At 39.3% G+C, this 24,428-nt stretch overlaps 1 protein-coding gene, 1 long non-coding RNA gene and 1 pseudogene across 10 annotated transcripts; 1 reads left to right on the top strand and 2 right to left on the bottom strand.

The window, feature by feature from the left end:
- Positions 1–266: 266 nt before the first annotated feature.
- On the bottom strand, positions 267–8,957 carry LOC137240123 (PHD finger protein rhinoceros-like). 9 transcript variants are annotated; one of them, XM_067766068.1, is made up of 8 exons: positions 8,941–8,957; positions 5,329–5,821; positions 2,410–2,618; positions 2,133–2,349; positions 1,854–2,043; positions 857–1,616; positions 518–791; positions 267–456 (listed from the first exon to the last, which is right to left on the bottom strand). In XM_067766068.1, exons 3-5 carry the CDS (start codon positions 2,433–2,435, stop codon positions 1,876–1,878), a joined length of 411 nt encoding a protein of 136 aa, XP_067622169.1. In that variant the 5' UTR covers positions 2,436–2,618; positions 5,329–5,821; positions 8,941–8,957; the 3' UTR covers positions 267–456; positions 518–791; positions 857–1,616; positions 1,854–1,875. The 9 variants fall into 9 exon arrangements, 8 of the variants coding, with proteins under 8 accessions (XP_067622169.1, XP_067622167.1, XP_067622166.1 ...); XM_067766066.1 differs by lacking the exon at positions 8,941–8,957 and having other exon boundaries at positions 857–1,089; positions 1,150–1,616; positions 5,329–6,497; XM_067766065.1 differs by lacking the exon at positions 8,941–8,957 and adding an exon at positions 5,878–6,497.
- LOC137240124 (band 7 protein AGAP004871-like) lies at positions 3,497–8,239 on the top strand (annotated as a pseudogene).
- Positions 8,958–14,554: 5,597 nt separating the features above from the next.
- Positions 14,555–17,296, bottom strand: LOC137240127 (uncharacterized). Its single transcript, XR_010949605.1, has 4 exons — positions 16,969–17,296; positions 16,272–16,914; positions 16,083–16,216; positions 14,555–14,903 (listed from the first exon to the last, which is right to left on the bottom strand). It is a non-coding gene; the product is annotated as an uncharacterized lncRNA (long non-coding RNA).
- Between the last annotated feature and the right edge of the window lie 7,132 nt (positions 17,297–24,428).

Here is a 24,428-nt window from a genome sequence, read left to right as displayed (position 1 = left end):
GCGGTCATGGTCCCTAAGCTGAGCAACGCAACCTTAGCATGGTGAGTAAAAAGTATATATGTAAAAAAAGATGTCAAATTTATTATTCTTTCAGATATATGCAGACATTTATTGGTCCTTTCGAGAGGTCGCAAAAGGCCCTTATCAGGGCCACCAAAAAATTAACAAAGAGATTAAATTTAACTAATTGATATTACTTTCGTCCTTTCGGGACGTCATAAGAGGCCCTTATCAGGGCCACCAAAAAATAAAAAAAAGAGCAAAAATTTATTTTTAATAACTGATCTAAAATTTTATTTTTTCTTGAGCGAACACGGTCACGAGGACGTCCACTGAAATGTGAATTGTTCGAATAATGCGATTCACCAAAATGTGATTCGTTGTTGGCGTTACGATAAAGTGGAGAGCGGCCCTCTATCCATGTTGAAGAAGTACGTAAAATTTTGGATATGCTATCTAACGAAAGACAATACATTAATTTATATTGTAAGATAAATTGGTATTTCTGAATGCATACTACCGAAATCCTGAACTTTCTCCATTATGTGGAGTACTCTCAGCTCACTGTGTAAATGGTGTTCTGTGGACATAAGAAGACAGCCCGTGCATAAGATTTGTTTATGATAATGAAAATAGTTATATTAATAAATAATAAAAGCACCACCAGCGCTACTTTGATTTTCAATGATAACACTTATAGGATTTGGCATCTAATCGGGATCTAAACGGCGTTGGGCTTGAGCATACTGTTGCGGCTGTTGATACATACCAGTACCAGGTGCAGGTGGTTGCTAAAGAAAATAATATAAAAAAAATCATCAGCAATATTTGAAATATATTAGTTGTATTAGCATACATTATAACCAGGACGTCCGGGTATTGGAGGTTGACCCGGCATGGGTGGCCGACTGGGCATTGGCGCCTGTCGAGCTTGTGTTGGTGGCATAATTTGACCCATGTAACCGCGCTGCCCAAGGCAGTCGGTTCTATGTACTTCCTAGAGTTCCTAGCAGGAATGTAATATATTTGTAATTTTTCCATACTCAAACGTTTCTCGTTTTCGAGATTTTTTACAATTTTCTAGTTTTCCTAAAAAAGAGATGGAACAAATTCATTCTTCAGAACTCATATCTGATTTTCGATTTTTACGTCGTCGGCAATCGTCCTCATCATTAGCTGCTCCATGTGTTGTATTATGTTTGTTTGTGTTACTGCTATGAGCACCACCGCTACCTTCCCTTTTGCCTTTACTAACGCTATCTTTTTGACAGTAGGAACGCAATTTAACACTAATTATTTGCACGCATCTCAAGACCATGTTGAAATGCGCTAACCACATGATAGGCGGTTTTACATGTATTCACGGAACATTGTATACAAGCACCGACTCGTGCTCGACACAAAATACAAACGAGTGCCCAACGACTCGATGGAGTGCTCGATATTTTTGTTATTGGTTCCATGCGATCAAGTACTTACTTCAAGTATCCATAGAGCGCAGGAAACATGTGCCCAATGTTTGCCTGATTTGGTTGATTTCATGGCGCCAGCCTTATTTGGGCAGAGCAAACAGTCTAGATTAATACCCACTCAACATGTTCGACAGAGCCATTGTCCTGGTATAAAAGAAAACAATATTTTGTTTAAATTTAGTGATTGTTCAATTAATATAAAATACTTTTGATAATTAGATTTTTTTTAAGTGAACATTCGTAAGAGGCTAAAATCATTTATAGGTGGGATATGAAGTTAATTTACACATTTAACAACTATTACTAAACGCTTTCATATCTTTGTTATTTTGATTAGGTTCAAATATGTATTTTTTATTTAAAAGTAAAAGAAAAACAAACCTGATGTAATCGCTGTCATGCCCTAACATGCCTGATTTACACAAATATTGCAATTATCACAGAAAACCATTTCATTTGCTTCCTCTGAGTCTGGTGATCGACACACATCGCATATAACATTTTCATCATAATCAATGCCAAGGCTTTCCTCATTCTTCAGGATCACCTGTATTTGTTTCCAACATCGTATCTGTACATATATAAAAATATATTTCTTTCAGTACTATGTTATGTATAGATTTGTATATACACAAATTAAACAGAAAAGTAACAGCGTACCTCCAGTTCTTTGATGACGCGCTCAAATTGCGTTTCCGTTATGGAATAAGCACCATATTGCTTACGATCGGAATTGAGTAATTGCAGCGATGATTCATCGACCGGGTCATTGTCGTAGGCACATGTATTTTCCGCTTGCGTAACCACATTTGTTAGACAATGCAAATCGCTCGAGTAGGCATCGTCTTTGCTTATACGCAGGAAGCGATTTTTGGAGCTAATATTACAAAAAAGTATTAAGCATATTAAACTTGAGTGAATAACATGTAGAACTTACAGTTTAAAGTCATGCGAAGGCGGCATAATTGGTTCTGATAGCACATAAACGGTTGGCTCTGGCAAAGAGTCAGGATTGACAGGCACCTGCACGCCCTTCTCCCACTCTTGCTTCCATTGATCATTTACAATAAATAAAAAAAAATGAGATACTCGTAATTAGCCAAAGGCTCTGAATCCGGCACTTTCATTGCACTTATGACATCCTTTCTGTAAGTGAAAGAGAAAACAATTTCAAATTTTAAACTTATATGTATCGCTAAACCATATTAAACTTAATTAAATTAAACAACTTTGTAAAAGAATAACATTTATTCAGTTATAACCTTCCTTGTTAACAAGGCATCTTAGTTACGATATTTCTATTAGGATATCGCACCCCCGCTTCAGAAGTGACACAACTCAAAAAAATCAATTTCTGGTATTAAGGCATTTTGGAATGGTATAAGTTTAGTCCCATACGCTCGGAGTCGGCATAAAACATTCATGTCCCGTCCGGCCAATTTGTAATTTGTAGGGAAAATCAAGAGGAGCACGACGCAAATTGGAAGAGAAGCTTGGCCTTAGATCTCTTCGGAGGTTATCGCGCCTTATATTTATTTTTAGGTATGCCTGTCGTAAGACGCGAGTAAAATACCACACTTATTCAAGGGGTTGCCAGCGTAATTCATAGCTTATCGAACCCATTTGTCAACCTCACCTACCGGTGACGAATACTGTTTCTTTAGCTGCTGAGACTATGGCGGCCCCAAGTTCCTCTGGATTTAGGTGGGACGGCGTGATAGCCTAGAAGATTCCATGTGGTCATACTAAATAGTACCCGAGATTACCGAGCTAGTACCTTAATGGTGCTTGGGCCGTCCAGAATGTACCGAATCTATATCCGTCAAAGGACCATCAACACCATTAACACTCCACAAAACGTACGTACTACGTTTTACTCTTATTTTATATTGGGAACTATGGAAACGCTTTAAAGCTTTGCAATGAATGCGAGACTTTTGTAAATTTCCCAAAAGAATGTTTCAAAATCTGCCTAAGCTCCAAACAACCAGTAATAGATTCAACTGTTTCTCCTCATTACAGCAGAGAATGACGAAATGGGTTGTGTGGAAATAATAGCAACATTGCTTTCCATTATAATTATGATACTTACCTTCCCCATATAAATTTTTGTATGCTTCAAAGTCGTCTCAGAGTATGAGCGTTCTGTGATCTTTCATATGGGCCGTTTACGTAGTGGTGGGGCACGCGGTCCTGGTGTCTTCTTCGTATTACCCTGCGTCGATGATTACTGCAAAGTGGATTTGCGCACCGTTTCATTTGATGTGCCGCCACAAGAAGTACTATCGAAGGATTCCGTAACTGTCACAGTAGATGCAGTTGTATATTATCGTATCAGTGATCCTCTTAAAGCCGTCATACAAGTATCTAATTATAGTCACTCCACCCGTTTATTGGCGGCCACAACATTACGAAACGTCCTGGGCACACGAAACTTATCCGAATTATTGACGGAACGTGAAACTATATCACATACAATGCAAGTATCGCTGGATGAGGCAACCGATCCGTGGGGTGTAAAGGTGGAACGGGTGGAAATGTAAGTTTTAATTATTGTGCCGGATTTTTTAAAAATATTTTATGAATATTTACTTTATGTTTGAATAGCAAAGACGTATCATTGCCAACGGCATTACAACGCACTATGGCAGCTGAAGCAGAAGCAGCACGTGAAGCTCGCGCAAAAGTGATTGCTGCTGAAGGTGAAATGAAGTCGTCGCGTGCATTGAAAGAGGCATCTGAAATGTTTTCAGCGAGTCCATCCGCATTGCAGGTGGGTGGGAAAGGTGTTTCTTATTATTATTCTAATTATTTTAGTATTTTATTACTTAATTGAACAACCAGACGCATCGGCCGCAAAAATTGCTACTCTGATGATTCCGTAGGGCATCTTTTCAAACCTCCCATCCAGTGAAAGCCCTTACCAGACATAATGCCTCTAAGGAGGACCAAACTGGCATTCATATCTCACACACGCAAAGTGATGATCAGAGCACATTTGTGCTCGCACCAAACATAAAATGGGCCATAGGTATATCTACCACGGCCGCCGTGGTGTGATGGTAGCGTGCTCCGCCTACCACACCGAAGACCCTGGGTTCACGCCCCGAGCAAAGCAACATCAAAATTTGAGAAACAAGTTTTTTCAATTAGAAGAAAAATTTTCTAGCGGGGTCGCCCCTCGGCACTTCGAGTGTAAAAAAAAAAATTAAAAGGAGCACGACGCAAATTGGAAGAGAAGCTCGGCCTTAAATCTCTTCGGAGGTTATCGCACCCTTCATTTATTTATTTTTTATATCTACTAAATTATTACGACCGCCAAGAGAGCTTTTTCTGCTACCATTTATTTCTTTTTTTTTCTTCTTTTAGCTCAGGACCTATCCAAAAAATTTCTGGCGAACTCACCTAACTCTGCTTTATAAGTGGAGTGGCGTACCACCGTTAAGCTCTTGTAAATGAATTTCTAACATTTTGTATGTATTTAGGGCTTGAGTGTGAATCAAATATACAAAACCTGATATATAGGTGGTTGTTGTTGTTGTTGTAGCGATAAGGTTTCTCCCCGAAGGCTTTGGGGAGTGTTATCGATGTGATGGTCCTTTGCCGGATACAGATCAAGTAACACAGCACCATTAAGGTACTAGCCCCACCATCTCGGGAACGATTTATATGACTACATTAAACCTTCAGGATATCCCTCCCTCCCCACCCCCTAGTTCCATGAGGAGCTTGGGGTCGCCAGAGCCTCGGGTGTTAATGAAACTGGATTCGCCACGGTTAGGTAAAGTTGACAATTGGGTTTGGAGAAGCTATATATTTAGATTTGCTTTAGATAATATACAAAAACGAGGCTTACCTTTATCATGTGCGCTGTAAAGCTCATATTTCAGACTCATGCCACAGATCCACTCCTGCTTTCGAGGCTCATCTATCACGCCAATGACCTGCTGATTCTTGGCGATGTACACGAAAGACCGTGTCAAGTCTCCCAGGATCTTAGATCTTTTTGGTTGCAATGTTAACAGTGCTTCGCCCCATTTAATAGGTGTGGCCGCTTACAATTTGTCATCAAAGCCGTCTAATGAGACTCCAAGTTTCAACAGGGTTGGACCACAGGAAATTTGCTGTTAGAGGCTTGGTTCCGCATTACAATTGATGTCATGTGGAGACACACATCGCATGAGCTGCTTTTGGTACCTTTGCTGTTCGAACTAACCCAAATGCCTCGCAGGCTAGGACATGCTGAATGCGACTGAATAGATGCTCCGGCCCAGAAAGACGATAACGAAGGTTTTGACTAGTTTTGATGATGTTGATGGTCCGTTGCCCGATATTGATCCGCTACATTCCTGAAAACAGCACCATTAACGTACTAACCCGAACTTTTTGTATATTGGTCGGTTACTTCGTTCTCTAAGAACATCTTCAAGAGAAAGAAGTAGTAAAATGCTCTCCAAATGCTTGAGCTTAGTTTTTTGAAGATCAAAAGATTTGTTTGATATGTTCTACGTTATGTTAAACGGCCAAATGCCTGGGTATTCCGTTCCCAACTGCGAACCTGGGAGATTAAAACGTTTTCCATTGAGTTTTTAAACTGTGCTTTGTCAAAGTCGGTAGCCGATAGGAATACCTTTTTGAACGAAGCGTCACATAGTATGACTTAGCCCGCGCATCCGCTTCCCTGCATGAACCTCGCACTGCTCATTACAATATTCCCGTCGATACCCGCCATTAGGCCGTGGCGAGGGACTATAAGTCTTCCGCATAACCTTTCTTTCGATTAAATCTCAGAGGTTTATTTCCCCTTGCTCTCTTGGCTGGTGTTCATGATTCCTAGCAATAAATTCAAAGCCTGACTTTCTGGAAAGAAATTCTCTACGGACATTGTTTTCGTTATTAGCTATGCTTCCCAAAAAGGGATCCATTCCAAATTTAGAGTTTATTTCGGTACGTCGATTACTTCATTGCCATTATTGCCTCTGTCCCATATACCATATTTTTGACTTAGTCTAAATTGAAAGTCACCTGCAACACGAAGACTGATTATACGGGTAAGTTACCTTTCGATTTGTAACGTAAAAAAACGTGGTAAATCGCATAATTCGTACAGAATTCGTTCAGAGATCCTATCGATGCTTGTCCTCCTCGAACTCCAAAATATTTTGATGTCACTCCTACCGGACTATACGTTATATGTATTTGTTCCAAATATGATCCAAATCGGACATCATAGGTCGCTTTCTATTCATGTATGTATTAAAATAAAAAACATTTAAGGTGCGATAACCTCCGAAGAGATCTAAGGCCGAGCTTCTATTCCAGTTTGCGTCGTGCTCCTCTTGTTTCCCTAAAATTGGCCGGACGGGACCTACAAGTTTTATGCCGGCTACGAACGGCATCTGCAAGGCAGATGAGTTTTCACTGAGAGCTTTTCGTAGCAGAAATAAACTCGGAGCGCTTGCCAAACACTACCGAGGGGCGACCCCGCTTAGAATAATTTTCTTCTAATTGAAAAACCTTATTTCCCAAATTTTGATGTTGTTTTTTCCAGGGTATGAACCTAGCGGCGATTTTTTCATAGTTGTCTTTCTATTCTTGTATGTATTATGTGTTCCAAATATGAGCAAAATCGGACCACAAATACGATTTGTTTGAATATCTCGATCCTTGCGCCAACCAGCCAACCAGTCAAGTCAAGCTAAATAAAACACTTTAAAAATAATGTTATTACTAATTTTAGGCTGTCGGAAAGAAAGAGCTTCCGAACAGCACAGAAATTTGTAATTCCCATGGACGAGTCTTAAGAATCAACTCATTGGGAGGTTGGAAAGAACCATTTCCAATCCTGTCCTACCCCGAGGCATAAGTTCGAAAGCAATTAAATTCAGATCAGCATAACAACTGGCATCTCTGACTGAACCATATAGTCAATGTGTTTGGGAGGTTGAAAACGACATGTTACACGATCCGTCATGGTGTCATGAACGAATTGACATCCGAAACATCACTGTCATTTCGGCAACTTGCTTGGTGGAATTAACCGTTTGGAATGGAGGCTGTACAGACCAACGCACTGTAAGACCGCAGTGGGTGGTGGTAGCTTGCTCCGCCTACCACACCGAGGGCGGGATAGAGTAGAAGGTTTCACGTGGTCATACCAAATCGTTCCGAGATGGTCGGCTTGTACCTTTATGGTGCTTGGCACCGGAACGTACCGGATCTGCATCCGGCAAAGGACCATCAACATCGATAACACTCCCCAAGACCTTCGGGGAGTGTCCTTATCGCTACAACAACAATAACAACAGGATCCTGGGTTCAAGTCGCGGGCAAGGCTACATCAAAAGTTTAAAAATAAGTTTTTCCAATTTAAAAAAAGTTATTCTTATCGGGGTCGCCCCTCCGCAGTGATTTGGCAAACACTACGAGTGTATTTCTGCCATGAAAAGCTTCTCAGCGAAAATTCATCTGCATTGCCCTGTAATTTGTTGGAAAAAATACAAAAGGAGCACGACGCAAATTATAAGAGAACCTCGGCCTAAATTATCAACGAAGGCATATCGTGCCTTGCATTTATTGTGTCTCTTTTTTATTTATCTTTTCAGTTACGTTATCTGCAAACTCTCAGCAGTATTTCTGCCGAAAAGAACTCGACTATAATATTTCCTTTGCCCATGGAATTATTGTCGCCTTTCTTGGGACATTGCACGGGGAATCACGTGTGCCGACTTCATGCCGCTCCGGCTCAAACAGGAAGCCATCAGTGACGATTACTATTAGGGCAATACCTAGATGATCTGACCCAATATGAAATCGACTGTAATTGGAAAATAAACCAATAACTGTAATACATGTACTAAGTTGTTTGTTTTTTTCTTTTTGTTTTTATTCTGACATTCCGAGCAAAATAAAGGAATGGGTTCCACTTTCATTCCCTTTTATTAAGACATTAGGGGGACTCATGATAGCTTATAAACTTATAAGGTGTAAAATTATATGCATTTACACACGCTGTTATATGAACGCACCTAGTAATACTCTTGATAAACTTGATTGTTTATCAGCTGTATTATTGCCGAACAACTTTTTTTGATTGTTATACAAATTAAAAAATGCCAAGACTAAGTGAAAAATCAAAACTAAAACGCCTTTACTTGCTGATGTTGGAGATTTTTGATGAAAATGCAGTCTGTAATGTCTGCAAGGTTGCATTCCTTTGAGTTTACCGCGTTTACACAATGAAATGTGCGCGTAAATTTATACAAATTGTGTAAATGATTTTTCATACAAAGTTTGACAGCTCGTGCGTAAACTAGATAAATTTATACGTTTACACACTTTATAAGGCATTTATACGGTTACATGAGTCCCCCTATTTACTCTTATTCCCGTACTTACTCCCGTATGCACATGCAAATAATGATGTTCGTTAATGGTACGATAGATATGCTTATATTCTACACAATACCTGCCATGTACGTTTACAGATGAAGAAGATATTTTTCCAGCTTTAGGTATGTATGTACACTTTTAATTTTGCAGCATATTTGGTAATAAAATACCATGTAAAGTAATTCCATGTGTTGAGTAAACAATTACATGCAAAAGTCATTAAACGGAACAGTAATTCTAACGACAGCATGGCACTATTAATACATGTCCAAAAACATCAAGTGGGGTATCAAAAGATGTGTTTTGGATCTAGGATCGCATAGGTGTTTTTCTCGGGTATAGTTTTGGTTTCCAAACCGTTGTTGGACCCAACCAAGTTAGTTTTTTATAAGCGCGGCCGAAAGCCACCAATGTAGAAAGGTGTTCTGCGCAAAAATACTTTGAATCCCACCCCTGCTTTACGGTTTTTCGTTAATATTTTTTGAACGAGCTACATTTTTTTTCCGCCCTCAGATTATTGTTGTCGATGTCAATACGCGTCATTGGACACCTCTCTCGATATTTTTGGACGCGTATTAGCGGTGTCATGCTGTCGTATAAAATTACCAACAGAACTTATGTGAAAGTTCGCAAATCAACTTCAGTCTGCTACGAGTATCCATATATATTTGGTAATGGAATACCAAGTAAATTATTCTTTGTGTTGAGTAGCCATGTAGAATTCACTAAAAAAGAACTTATGAGACAACTAACGTTAGGTTGAACTGGGCGGTCCGTGAATACCTCACATAGACTGAATGGGTTCGTAGTGTTACTAGAAGTTTATTTAATGACCAAACTGAATAGCCTTATAAAACCCAGAACCTATGTATCACTCCTAATAGCTGAATCCTGATAAGCGCAGGGCAGGAGCACGATCGTTTCCTCCTCCAACTCGTACTTCCTACATCTGCTATCACTGACCAAGCCTAAGTTAAAGGAATGTGATGTCAGACGGCAGTGTCCAGTCAAAATCCCCTAATGAGTCTACAGCCCTCTCTTTTTAATGATAGAAGCAACTTTGTTAGCCTAAGGTTGTAAGACCTACACATTATCTTCGACCTCTAGAGCCCGCAACTAATGTGAAAGTTCTCAAATCAACTTAAGTTTGTCAAGTATTCTACGAGTTAAGTGTGACTACGTGGCTCTGAGCCCTGAGGCGTAACCCAGGTAAAATATCGAGAGAGGTGACAAAAGACGCGTATTTACCTCGACAATAATAATCCGAAGTTGGAAAGAAAATTCTTAACTCGTTCAAAAGATTTTAACGAAAACTTGAAAAATTACCGCGGTTCCTTCCGAAACCGTGGTGGGATCCACAGTATTTTTGCGCAGAACACCTTTCTGGGTTGGCAGCCGCGATTATAAAACATTACGGTGGGCGGTCCACCAATGGGGTGGGATCAAAATTAAATGCGTGCAAAATCCCTCAAATAGAGTTTTACCGTTTGATATTTCATCATTCCCCGTAGTCATACTCAACTCGTAGCATTTAAATGCGTATAGAATATTTATGATGATATTATTAGAATTTATAAAGTTTTTTCTTTAATTGCAGAATTAGATTTTAAGACCAAGATACAAAGAAGTTTTAAGTGTAGACTCTATGTAAGGAAAACCAAGGTCCTAAAAAACGCCGATCCGGTGGCAACGCTGGCAATTTGAGGTAAAAATTTTTTCGGGCATAAGAAAAGTGGTGAGTGTTATAAAACAAAGAAAATAATAAAAATAAAACCATTTTGGTTGAATGTTTTGATTAAAAAAAAGAGAAAACATGTTAATAAAATGATTAAAAGTGGTGAAGTGAGTGATCAGTGCGCAGTAAGTGTTTAAGTGGGGTTTAAAGATAGGGAATTTTTGGGGGGGTTTTTCGCAAATATCTCGAGAAGTATCAGAGATAGAGGTTTTCCGCCACCGGATTCGAGATCCTGGGGCCGAAACGCGTCTCTGGGTACCACTCTCGAATTTTTACGTCGCGTATTAGCAGTCGACCCCTCAACTAGACTATTACCGATTTCAGTTTTCATCGCCACGTGTTACAATTGCATTCGCCTTTACTTTACCCAAATTGCATTTTATGTAATCGTGTAACTCTGCGCGTGTGCCTGGAAAATAGTAAAATCAGGAAATAATCAGTATTTTATAAGTAGCAGCAGAATACAAAAAATAAATACTTAATATCCGTGCAGAGTAATTCAAAATCATCATTCAACGTATTTCATGTCCACCACTCCTTTCGTTGCCACCCGTACTTTGCATAACAGTGGTGTGTTTCATAAACCCACCCTCTACAAAACAACGGAAAGCACCCGTATATCCGTAATAGTCTTCGGAAGATCGCGTCTAAATTACGACGGATTGTGCCATTACAAAGATCACAAGTACTATCATAGGGAACACCCGTATTTATTTATTAATCATTGCTCCCGGTACACACGATTTTGTAACTACTCGTCGGCAGCATGCACCGAATCACAACCATACGGACGTATCCAACCGTTCGATATAAGGAATGCCAGTGGGTATGTCCAACCAGCTGCGGTATTGACACCAGTATGACATGTATATTTGCCTTTGATATAAGTAAGTTCGGTATCAGTATCAGTTTGGCTACTGCAGCAACTTAATATTCCGGTTCGCCTAGATTACATACTTCAGCCATGAAAGGTATCAAATCATAATTTATACAAGCCGTATATGCATCTCCAGCATCGAATACAGCAATACCCGCTTTTCCAGATTGTATCCATTGCATGCAATTTTTAGGTGAATGCATATTTTTGCAAATCAATTTTGGCTTTAGGATTTTAGCTTTTAAGGCGGCCTAAATATAAAGAGTAAGCAGCAGTTAAAGGAGTAGTATATACACATAAACATACTTGGTACTGGACACTCACGTATGCCATAGAATTTTGTAAATATTTGCTAAAGGATTGATCATCTTCTGGTGTAACAGCTAATGAGTGCTAAATATTAAATAACAGTATATTATATATTGAGCTTCTAACTAACATATCCGAATTGTCGTCAATCGGATTGTTTTTATTAATCAATGAGTAAACACCGCAGGGATTGTTAAAATAATTGTCGCTGTTTTGACTTGGTTATTACAATCTACAACTTCTATTCCACCTTCATGTTGTAACTAATACAGAGAGCAGATTAAGTTTATTTTAAACTTTGAATTTCAGTAAAAATTCCATAATTCTTACCGTACATATGGGAACAATGCAATCGTATATACGGGAACAATCCACCTCCACCAAACATGCACGCTTATTACGCGATTCACGTAATATTATGAATACATTCATCAGCGCTGTATGCTCTGTGGGAAATTTCGTTCGATTCCAACTGTTGGATTTTGGCATTTAAATTGTTCCACCTGACTGTACAAAATAATATTTTTGATTTGCTCCTTTTCATAGTATTGCTGGGCACCTGGTAAGATTAGAGACAAGTTACTTGATTAATAGACACAATAATTATCTATGGCAGTGAGGCGCAACTGCCACCTGATGGAGCAAATTATGGTGAAAAACAAAAACCGTTTAGGTTACAGTAGCTTAGCAAACACTATCGCTGCGCTTACCCCTGTCAATATATTTATTTTATTAATGTTTAACATTGTTAGAATACTACTTCAGGTATGTTTTTTAAGTTAGTTAAAATCACAGGTAATAGTCTAGTTGAGTGGTCGACTGCCCTATTCTTGAATCCATCGTAGAAAATCTACGAATACAACCCTCCGTTAGGAATACGAAGAATTTGCTATCACTGAACTCATGTGAAACCGAAAAAAGTGCTGCCAACATATAATGCCAAATTTTGGGTATTCGAAGTCAGCTGAGCGATTGTAAATAAAAAATTTCAATTTAAATTTTAGTTTAAAATTGCATTATATCATTAAAAAAAGTTTAGTGCTTAAAATGGATTTCATATCATTTGCAGCTTTGTTAGAAGAAAATGAGCAAGAAAGGCGTGATTTAAAAATTGCGAGGAGTCTTGAAATTAGAAGAGGCTATGTATGTGAAAGGACCCGTGTTTTAATGAACTTATAAAGGTTTTAAAAAATTGTGTTTTATAAAAACTTTCCGCCTAAACAAGGCTGCGTTTACCTACGTGCTCGGTGTTATAAATGAAGTAGTATACCGTTCGGTGGGTCATGTTCAATGAGTCCTATAATTCGCTTAGCATCGGTAAAACTTTTTTTTTTTTGCGGAAGGTAGCTATCAGCACGGAGTTGGAAAAGATTTTGACTTTCCGATGTGTCAGACCACATTTTCCAAAGTTTTGAAAGATGCCTTACTAATTTTCCAAACGCGGCTATGTCCACAATTGATATACTTACATATGACCAACGAAGAGAACCGTAGCGTAAAAAGGGAGTTCTACGAAAAATATAGGTTTCAGGTTGTAATCATGTTTTATAGTTTTTGCAATAATTGTCATTATTATAAGACCCTTAAAAATTAAAATAAATATTTTAGTAATTTAATTCTTTTAAGCCTTCTTCCAAATCTGTGAAGCTAAGTTGCCGATATGCATACGTATTACAAAAGCATTACTTTTTTCCAGATAGTTGCATCTTTTGTTGGTGGCGCATTACTATTTGCAATGTTTTCCCAAAATTTGTTAACCTCCTCCGTTTGGCACTTTGTAAAGCCTAGCGCCATTTCAGGGTGCTGCTGCAATAGGTCAAGTGCAGGAACATTGTTGGCGAGTTGTGACAATTTTTGACCTATTATAACAATAGATTGTAATTAAATTAGTATACATATCACTTTTAATAATATACTTATGTTTTATTTGTTTAATATCCCTTTTTATTCTGAATTTTTAATGATTTTACTTTTTCCCGCAAACTGATACGCGTCGTAGAAAATTTGTACGAAACTCTACGATTTCACAGTTCGAGTGTGTTCAGTGAAGGCTTTCTACGAATTTCGAACTTACGATGGATTCAGTAAACGTACTTTCGTAGAAGTTACGAAAATCGAGTATACGATGGATTCAAGAATAGGGCTGATAATCAGAGAAGCTTTGTGTTGAATGTTGATTTATACCACAAAGAAAAACCAAATTCTTAACAAAACCAGGCTAAACGATAACGTTAACTACCAAAAAACAAAAGTTATTTTACGATGCTTTCATGGATCGATTTACACTTAAATACCAATTTAATTTTTTTCTAAGTTTTCACATTTTTTAGTTTAAAATGCGATATATACATTCAGTGGAATAATTTTAGATTTTCTTTCTTCATGATTTTGCAATAATAAACGTAGGTACACATAGCAATTTTTTTTTTTGAATTATGTGATTACAATATTTATAAGGACCATTTAGTTGATGGTATTGGTAATGTCAGTTAAATTCATCAGCAATTACTTATATCAAAATATTTTTTATTGTTTTATAAATTTTGGTTAAAAATTATTGACAAATTCGTTGCAGTTAAATTGCTTTAAAAATCTTTGCAAACTTTTCGAGATTGTTGAATATTATTTTAATTAGAGCATAAAAAGCTTAGAATAGTAACGTAGGAAAAAACTTAGAATTAGTTAAGTTCATCACAAATATTTATATTCAAAATACTTTTTTGTTATACATCTAGTTTATAAATTTTGGTTAAAAATTATTAAAAAATTCGTTGCAATTAAATTGCTTTCAAATTCTTTGCAAACTTTACGAGATTGCTGAATATTGTTTTAATTAGAGTATAAAAAGCTTAGATTAGTAACGTAGGAAAAAACTTAGAATTATTAGATTCTTAGATACTTTTTAAGCAAGATTCAGTGTGTGTTGTTCGTTTGTTCTACAAATTCGTTGCATATTAATTTTCAGATCAAGAATACTCAAAGGTGTCGTGGCATCGTCTTGTTGGTCAATCGCGCGCCGCAATATCCAGTGATGGGAATTGACATTTATTACAAAGTAGCGAACGCAAGGTCCTGCGCAAACACAGCGCCAACCTGTGTTGGCAAAAGATATGCTGAACTGTAGAGGAAGAAATATTTTTAAAATTTAATAAAACCAAAAATGATAGTTGTGCTAAAAAGGGGTAAAGTATTGTATGTTAATGTATAGCAAAGTCTCAGCGGCATTGTCCTGGTGAAAATTGAGTTTGAATAGGTCTCATTCTTCATTCTCAGAAACATTTACAAAGGTACCTCGTAAGATATTAAAAATTCTCAACGCTTTTGCAATAACTCGAAAAAACTCACATTCAAACCGGTGCCATATCTCTACTTCTGTTTAAATTGTACATATCAATAGCTATCTTCACCACCAGAAGGAGTCACTATTGTTTCCTACACCATATGGTCGCCAAGCCTAAGGATTACCCACTGAAAGAAGCTACAGGCCTGCCAAAATAAGGCCCTCAGAACCGCCACGGGTTGTCTCCTTATGTCCCCAGAACACCATCTACATAATGGGGCGAGAATACTCCCAATAAGTGAAAGAAATGAAATGCTAACCGAAAAGTTTCTGTTGAATACCCAGGAACCTGGGCACCCCAACAGAAATCTCATTGACCGCCCAGGGTCTTAAGGAGTCACCCCCGTAAGCACTATGAGGAAATACGGCATCTAAGAACACAGCCGTATGAAGCCAAAAAACATGCAGGTCCTTGGTGAACTCCATAAACATGCGTCGGACCTCTATGTCAGGAATTGCCCGGTGAATTCAGTACTCAAAGAACAATACCGTAAAATTGCAGAACAGGAACGCACGCTCCCTAGGGAAACGCGAGTCACTCTAGTCCAACTTCGATCTGGATACTGCAACAGGTTAAACTCTTACCTATCCAGAATCAACCCCGACCTACAAAATGTCCCTGCTTGCAATGTGTCCCCACATGACACCAACCATCTCTTCAATTGTAATGTGGAACCAACTCCTCTAACACTCCTCTCTTTATGGTCCACCCCTGTTGAAAGAGCAAGTTTCCTCGGACTCCCGTTGGAGGACATTGATGGCAATTTGTGATTGGTCAGACCTATTGGATTGGGCAAAGCACTGCTACAACAACAACATCAGAAGGCACTCGCAATAATTATCATTTCACTGACACAAATTTTATAGTTTTTTCTTCCGTAGTTGGACACAATCTTTTCATAATATTACTTAACAATTTAATATTAAACATTTTTTTTAAGTTGTATTTTGACTTACCAGCAACAATAGAATCATGTTTAATTGTACGGTGCACAATCATTGTACCATCATGTAACGAAGCTCAGTTTCTTCCAAAAATTGTTCGGCACTGCCACGTAAATTCAATGTACATGTTCTAGCATTAACGCAACCTTTAAATAATTATAAACTATAAAAATAAATTTAATGTCAAACCCACTATCAAACCTTGGAAAATGTTGAAATGTTCACCACCAACTTGACGTTCTTCAAAGTAATCACATTGACCCAAAACACTTGAATTAATATCATTAGTTGTAGTCATAACAGCACCACAACAAAACATTTCATGATCTGCAAAATACTGTGTACCAACATCACCAATTGGTAGTTTGGATAACACAATTTTGGCGTCGTACTTGGCTAGTTTATTGTACAGAATACGCCATTCAGCATCAACAATTTTCTGATACTCTTGAACATTATCAATACGTACTTCAGCATTGTCACGCTCAGCCTTGAATTCCAATTCTATATTTAAAATTGCGATTTTATATTTTTTGTATGACGTTGGATCCACCCAAGAAAAATACAGCGTCCACAACCATTTTAGAAAAGAAATCTTTTTGTTGATGAATAAGTTTGGAGGATATTGTTGTGGCAGCGCATTTTTCCAATAAAGCACGTTGTTGTTCCTTTGATTGGCGCTTCGACATGTTCAGCCATGTCATATTCTGGTCATGCATAATTGTAATGGTTTGCGTATAGTTTTAATGATGATACGTGCATGCACGCCTTCCTCAACATATGGCTTAACTTTTTTTAAGATTTCATATGCTTAAAGTACTACTGAAGTGGTGCCATCGCCGACCTGATAAAAGAAAGATTTTTATTCTACACATTCTAATATAACAAAAAAATGTACCTCAGCATTTTGAGATTTGGCGATGTCGGCTAGAGTTTTACGGCTGGATGCACAATATCCAATATTTTCATAATGTTTGCCCCATCATTTGAAATTGTGGCCCTACCACTGAAATCAACAATATGTTTGTCCATACTGTGTGAACCCAATGTAGTGCGTACAGCGTCCACATTTGAATGCGAGGCATTGATGTTGGATATGAGTTGAGGTTCTACCTTGAGAGCTATCGGTACCCAAATATTTTTCACACAAAAACTCATATACCCAATACAAGTTCAGGACCTTCATATTTATCGACACGCTGTCCGGTGTGGCCCAAATGTTGAAAATATTCAGTTAGCACTGTTGAGAAAAAATATTGATCAATGAACACAAGAAAAATTGAAAGATTTTTTTTTATCATCTGTTGTTACTTTACACATTAGACATTGGAAACGACGACCAGCATCTACAAATTGCATATTAGCCTTGCAACGATTACATCTAATTGGACCCATTTCACCAAAATTTACAATGGGTGGCTCATATTCACCCTCAACCGTGCGTGCCATTGGTGAGATGGTAAGTGTAAAGGACAAACCTGTTGTTTTTAATAAATCAGCAGTTGCAGGTATGCAATAAAAAAAAGCCCTGCAAACGAGAAAGATCAATGTAATTGCCAAACAAAAAATTTATTTCGAATATCAATACCTAACGTAACGTGGCGAGGAGTTACCCTGATCTTATACCACATATTTTGTCGTCACCAATGGTGGTAATAAACCCTGTTCATTAGTAATAAAAGCACCACCAGCGCTATTTTGATTCTCAACGATAACGCTTATCCGATTAGGCATCTGATCGAGATATAAACGGCGTTGGTCTACTGTTGCGGCTGTTGATATATACCAGTACCAGGTGCAGGTGGTTGCTAAAGAAAATAATACAAAAATAATCATCAGTAATATTTGAAATATATTAGTTGTATTAGCATACATTATAACCATGACGTCCGGGTATTGCGGGTTGACCCGGAATGGGTGGCTGACTGGGCATTGGCGCCTGTCCAGGTTGTGTTGGTGGCATCATTTGACCCATGTAATCACCTGGTTTACCTGGTTGTTATAGAGGATAGCCTGGATGTTGAGGTTGTGGAGGGCAACCAGGTGGACAAGGTTGTGGTGCCCGACTTTTGTGGCATTGGCAGATAGGTTGTTGCTGCTGCTGTCGTGGCATTGCATAAAAATGGCTTTTCGTTTGAACTCCGGAAATAGCTTTCACAACAGTGGACTTACCGTGTCCAATCCTGCCAATATTGATTGTTGCCTGACGCGTAATTACCTCTGGCGATAATGGGAGAAATTTTCGATATCCTGTAAATAATAGTTTTTTATTAATTCAAATTATATTAAAGCAAATCGTACAATTGAACGATGCAGATTTTTTAGCACCAGTAATGAAAATGAATGAATGGATGTGTAGCGATATGGGAAAATGATGTTAGATTTCCCAGAAAATGGCTTTTCCCCATATCGCATTAAAACTTACTTGATTTTGGTTCCTTGTGGTTTAAAGCTGAAAACAACCAATGGCGGATTCGCAGAAAATTTTTGTGACCTATTTGAGGGTACATTGTATGTAAGAAAAGGGAAGCATATATGGATCGAACATTTCAATTAGGCCATCTCATTCTGTCATACTAACAATTGTGGAACAATGTGGGATATTTTGTTGTTGGTCGCCATTTTCGGTCACTAGATTTTTGCTGGGTCCCTATTCACTATTCACAATGATGGTTTCGGCAACAAAACTTGCCGTGTGTAAATCCGGTCTAAAAGTACACCTAAAATATGAATATTAGAGGACTCATGTAACCGTATAAATGCCTTATAAAGTGTGTAAACGTATAAATTTATCTAGTGCGTAAACGAGCTGTCAAATTTTGTATGAAAAATCATTTACACAATTTGTATAAATTTACGCGCACACTTGATTGTGTAAACTCAAAGGAATGCAAACTTGCAGACATTACAGCAGGCATTTTCATTAGAAATCATTGTGAATTGTAACTAAGTGTGATATCTTATCTGTCAAATGCCTGACAGGATGTTCAATATGGCTACTTTTTAGCGTTTTCACAGGGTGTTCAATATTGCGGCCCCTATCTTCAGCGAGTGATAGAAAGAGATACAGAATGAGACAGCGATAGCAAATACAAATCAGGTAGCTACACTGGTATGGATGCAGTACGACTCACCTGGTGTATATGTACTCCTGCTGTGAAGATAGTGGGACGTGCACTGATATTTGCGGCACGCTCCTCAGTACTAAATGCAGTATACTGAATGTGAAAAAACGCTTCACTAATGATACCGGCAACAATGCTTTGAAAGCCGGGAATGTAATGGCGAAATATGTATGTATAAACGAAACTCTCACTTGTGAAGTACTGGCTTGAATGTTTATCTTGCTTATTTAATCTGCTTTCTTTTCCAAGGTTTGTAACTTCCAGGTGATGTATTTGGGTTGTTTGGTGGTTTAGTCACATTCGTTGTGTGATATTCAACAAAACATTGTTATGACAGTGCGATATTAATGCACAAACACTTGCATTTACTTATTTGTTGGTTTGTTTGAAAAAGCTCTAATCTTTTGTACAAGAAAATAACACCAGAATTATTATAAAATGCAAATAACAAAATGCCAATGAAAAAATGTATAAACTTGCTAATTCGCACGATAGCAAAAATATGTAATAAGCAAAAGTATTGATTTGCATAGAAAAAGGAAATTTTACAAAAACTGTGCTGTTCAGATCACAATGTGTAACGAACCCCGTTAGTCGGGTTTATAGCTGGGGTATAACTCAGCGAATGGGTTCGCCTATACAATAAAAGATGTTGTTTCGCGTTATAAAATAACGATTTATTTAAATCAATAATAAAATCTATATACATACGTATATGTTTACGCGGCGTAGGCTGCCAACCGTCCCATCTCCCTTTTGTACATACGTATATCCTTGAATTTATATCTATTCCGTATCTTGTACTGTATTTTATTATGGAATTGTATTATAGTGAATTACCCGCATAATCCATGAATTGTATTTGCCCTTTAAATTCCCTATTGGGAACACTAATGGACGTGTGGCAGCCTCCACCGCGAAAATCCACCAAATTTAATTCGCCGCAAATGCAGGAGGGCGATCTGGCATGATCGCCACCTGTCAAAAAACCACCACCGTTCGCATATATATATCTTTTTTCGTGCGAAGTACAATTATTAAAAGAAATCTTCACCATCATCGTTTTCTTTTTGAGCCACCAAAAACTGCACAAAGTTATTTAAAAAATTCTGATACCTTTCGCGAAACCTTTGTATGCGCACCCGCGAAGTTTTGATAAGCTTACTCCGCAAAATCATCAAGTGTTTACAAGGGTTGAATAAACCAAATACATCATTGTGAGTTCTCCGCCTACTTGTACGCGGCAAAATCTGTATAATTGCCTTAACATTTTTTGGAGTGTGAAATCTAATTGAAATCGTTCAACTATTTAAACATTAAACCCGAGTTTGGCTGTGCCAATACATTGAAACTATATTATTCGTAATTATTTAAGTGGCAAACACAGTTTGTATTAATTGCACGAAGCCAAATAAAGTGAAGCACTTGAACCATCACCGAGTTGTCCATTATTTGATCTGCAAAGCGCAGGAAGTTATAGTACATTACCAGGTGGAGATCCGCAAAGCCGAACCTGACGTCTGCAATAACCCCAAGGAATTTCCGTCCCGGAGCAACCAGTGTCATCTAACCCTATCCAAACCAGGAATTGGTGAGTTCCAGCGTGCCACACTGAACATATACAGCAGGTGAGTCGTATTGCATCAACACCAGTGTAACTAGTGGTCCTTCGTCGCCATTGACGAACCCAGCCCCCTTAAAACATAATAATACTCCTCAAAGTATATCCCCAATTAAAATTTGGCGATTCCCAAGAGCTACATATATAGATTTTCCCGCCATTTACATAAATTTCCCGCCAAAAAATACACTTTCCCGCCAGAAAAATATATACATATATACATATCGCGATGCAGTACAGACCCAGCAAATCCCACTCATACTTTTACAAAATTAACTTGTGTCCCTTGCGGTATAAATTAAATACATATCTCCACATTTACATTGTTGACGATACCCAGCAAAAAATTCGGCCACTTTCACATAGTCTGAAATACCCAGCAGCAAATTCTGCAGGTCATCCCAACTGGTCTCAGACTACTCCCAATTAATCTAACTGGTCCTAACCTACCCACTCTTGACCGATAGGAAAGCTTCTGCCTTTGGTATTCCCTCATAAATAAACACCAGGCAGTCCCAAAAAATTCCCAAAATAGCTAAAGTAAAACTAAGCAAGTCCTTTTTTAGAATGGCTACCGTGGTCGAAAATAAATTTATATCCGAAACGGATCTCTTTACTGATTACTGCGCTCGGTTCGGCACAACCGAGATCCAAGATAACACCGAGGCATCCCTAAAGATAAAAGACAAAAATATTGATGTGTTCTGGGAAAGGCTACAGAGCGCATATGACGCTGTCGTGGAATCTGATGACAACGATCTTCCCGTCGACTTTAAGGCCTCAGCCTTCAATAAATACCGCGACTGCCTTATAGCATATGAAGACACAAAGGCAAGAATAGGCGATCAGCTCCAGCTAAGGGTACTAAGCAATCCCGTCCCCACTACAACTACCACTCCCCAAGAAAGTTCCGGGATGCACCTCAAGGTACCCGCCTGTGACACCGAAGTATTTTACGGGAGTTATGATCAATGGCCGTCCTTCCGTGACATGTTCACGGCGGTCTATATCAACCACCCCAAACTCTCGAGCGCCCAAAAACTGTACCACCTCAGGTACAAAACCCAAGGAAAAGCCGGCCAGATAGTAAAACAATTTCCACTGATTGATGACAACTTTGCTCTGGCTTGGGAAGCTCTTAAATCCCGTTATGAAAATAAAAGAGTCCTGGTCGACAACCAAATAAAAGCCCTCATGACCCTCAAGCCCATTCCGACTGAAAACAGCGAAGACATCCAGCGATTACAATCCTCCGTTAATAACTGTCTCCAGATATTAGCAACCCAACAAGTCTCGACAGACAGTTGGGACCCCATATTAATATATCTGGTAACCTCAAAACTGCCGGAAAATACAGTTGCGCTTTGGGAGCAATCTTTAAGCTCCAGAAGAGACCTACCGAACTGGTCCCAAATGGATCAGTTTTTGACTACTCGCTACGAGATAGTGGAAAGGGTGGATCAATGGCGACCAGCCAAATCCCGATATAACCCACCCTCCACTAATTTCTCAAAGCCTCCCACAAGTCAAAACAATCCCCAGTTCAGGCAGGCTCAAACCCCTAACCAAAGCCGCAACCCCCCGCAGAACAACAACTACTCTCAAACTCACACAAATGCTCATGTGGCCGAGCATCAAAAAGTATACGCCTGCAGAAAGTGCAAGCAGAACTCCCACAAGCTACAAAGCTGCTTGCATTATAAACAGCTGGCAATCCCCGAACGGAAAAAATTCGTGAGAGAAAGCAATCTCTGCGAAAACTGCCTGTCACAAACCCACCTCGTAAAAGATTGCACAAGCACAGGAACGTGTCTATACTGCCAAGGTCGCCACAACTCCACCCTCCACGATACCGGAATATCACACCAAACCAATGGCCCTCGAAGAACGGCAGCCCAAGTAGCAACTACTCAGGACGTTACCAACCCAGATCCCAACGAGGAACTTCCCACCACCTCAAACGCTGCCCGCATCCAATCTTTGCATGCGGAAAATGATAGCAAGATCATTCTCCCCACAGCGATAGTGTCCATAGAACACCGAGGGGACTGCTTCAGGCTCAGAGCCTTAGTGGATCAAGGGTCAGAGCGTAGCTTCATCTCGTCGTAAGCTCAAATCAAGCTAGGCCTCACATATACCCACTCCCTATTTGAAATATCGGGAATGGGAGGCGGAGTAGTACAAACCTCCAACAAGCTATGCTCACTGACCCTAGTCTCAAACGACCACAAGGTAAAAATAAAGGCCCAGGCAATCGTGCTACCTCGGCTCACTAGGCAACTCCCAACACTCACGCTAAATAACGACCAAATGCGTAAATGGTCCCATCTCAAGCTAGCAGACCAGAACACTCAGAACCCCTCCCAAATTGATCTGGTATTAGGCAGTGATCTTATCCCACAAATAATGCTAAATGGCATAGAAAAGATCTCGCCCACACTGCTAGCACAAAACACGATATTTGGCTGGATAATAAGTGGCCAAACCCCCGAAAAGGTCGGATCACACTCCTCTCAAGCGTGGGAAGTGACGAATGTCCAGCTGAATGAACAGCTAAGGCAATTCTGGGAAATCGAAGAAATACCCAGAGTGCGAGTGGAAACCCCAGAAGATAAAATGTGCGAAGACTTTTATCAAAGCACAACCACTCGCATGGATGACGGTCGATATATGGTTCGGCTCCCCTTTAAACCAACATTCCCGAACGATGTCGACCTAGGTCAGTCCCGTACTGCAGCCCTACGACAGTTCCACGGCATGGAACGTTCCCTCTCAAAAAAGGGCGATCTCAAGCAGCAGTACGACCAGGTACTCGAAGAATATCTGTCCCTAGGCCACATGGAAGAATGCAGTCCCAATGAAATAGAATCCTGGGGTAAATACTGCTCATTCTATCTCCCTCACCATGCAGTCGTAAGGCCAGACAAAAAGACAACAAAAGTCAGATTTGTGTTCAACGCCTCCAAAAAGTCGGGTTCCGGTCACTCCCTCAACGATGTTTTATGTACCGGACCAACCCTCCAACCCGATCTCCGACTTATGTTGCTGAAATGGCGAACATATAAATATGTGTTTAATGGCGATGTCGAGAAAATGTACCGCCAAATTCTCTTGCACCCCGATGACCGAGACTACCAACGGATAATATTCCGAACCCCCGAACACAGTCCAATAAAGGACTACAAGTTAAAAACGGTCACCTTCGGGGTTAACTGCGCGCCTTTCCTGGCTATTCGCACTCTACACGAGCTAGCGAAAGACATAGCCGATTCCCATCCACGCGCAGCCCCAATACTAAAATCCGAGACGTATGTTGACGATATTTTATCTGGCAGTCATGATCTTCAATCAGCCGAGCAATCCATAACAGAGACTATAGACGCTCTCAATTCAGCCGGCTTTCCCCTAAAAAAGATCACGGCAAACCATCCCAACATCCTCCAAAAAATATCGAAAACTGATCTGCTGGAAACAAACTTTCTCGAGTTCGAAAAGACTAGCACCGCCAAGACCCTGGGCATCCAGTGGAACGCCCTAACGGATACATTCTCGTATACCGTCGACTCAAATCCGGCATCCACTGCAGCCACGAAGCGGCAGATTCTCTCCTCT

Source organism: Eurosta solidaginis, chromosome 2, assembly GCF_040869045.1.
Source record: "Eurosta solidaginis isolate ZX-2024a chromosome 2, ASM4086904v1, whole genome shotgun sequence".
Taxonomy (NCBI): domain Eukaryota; kingdom Metazoa; phylum Arthropoda; class Insecta; order Diptera; family Tephritidae; genus Eurosta; species Eurosta solidaginis.
Note: the sequence above shows the minus strand (reverse complement) of the source record. Positions and strands in the feature narration are given on the sequence as shown.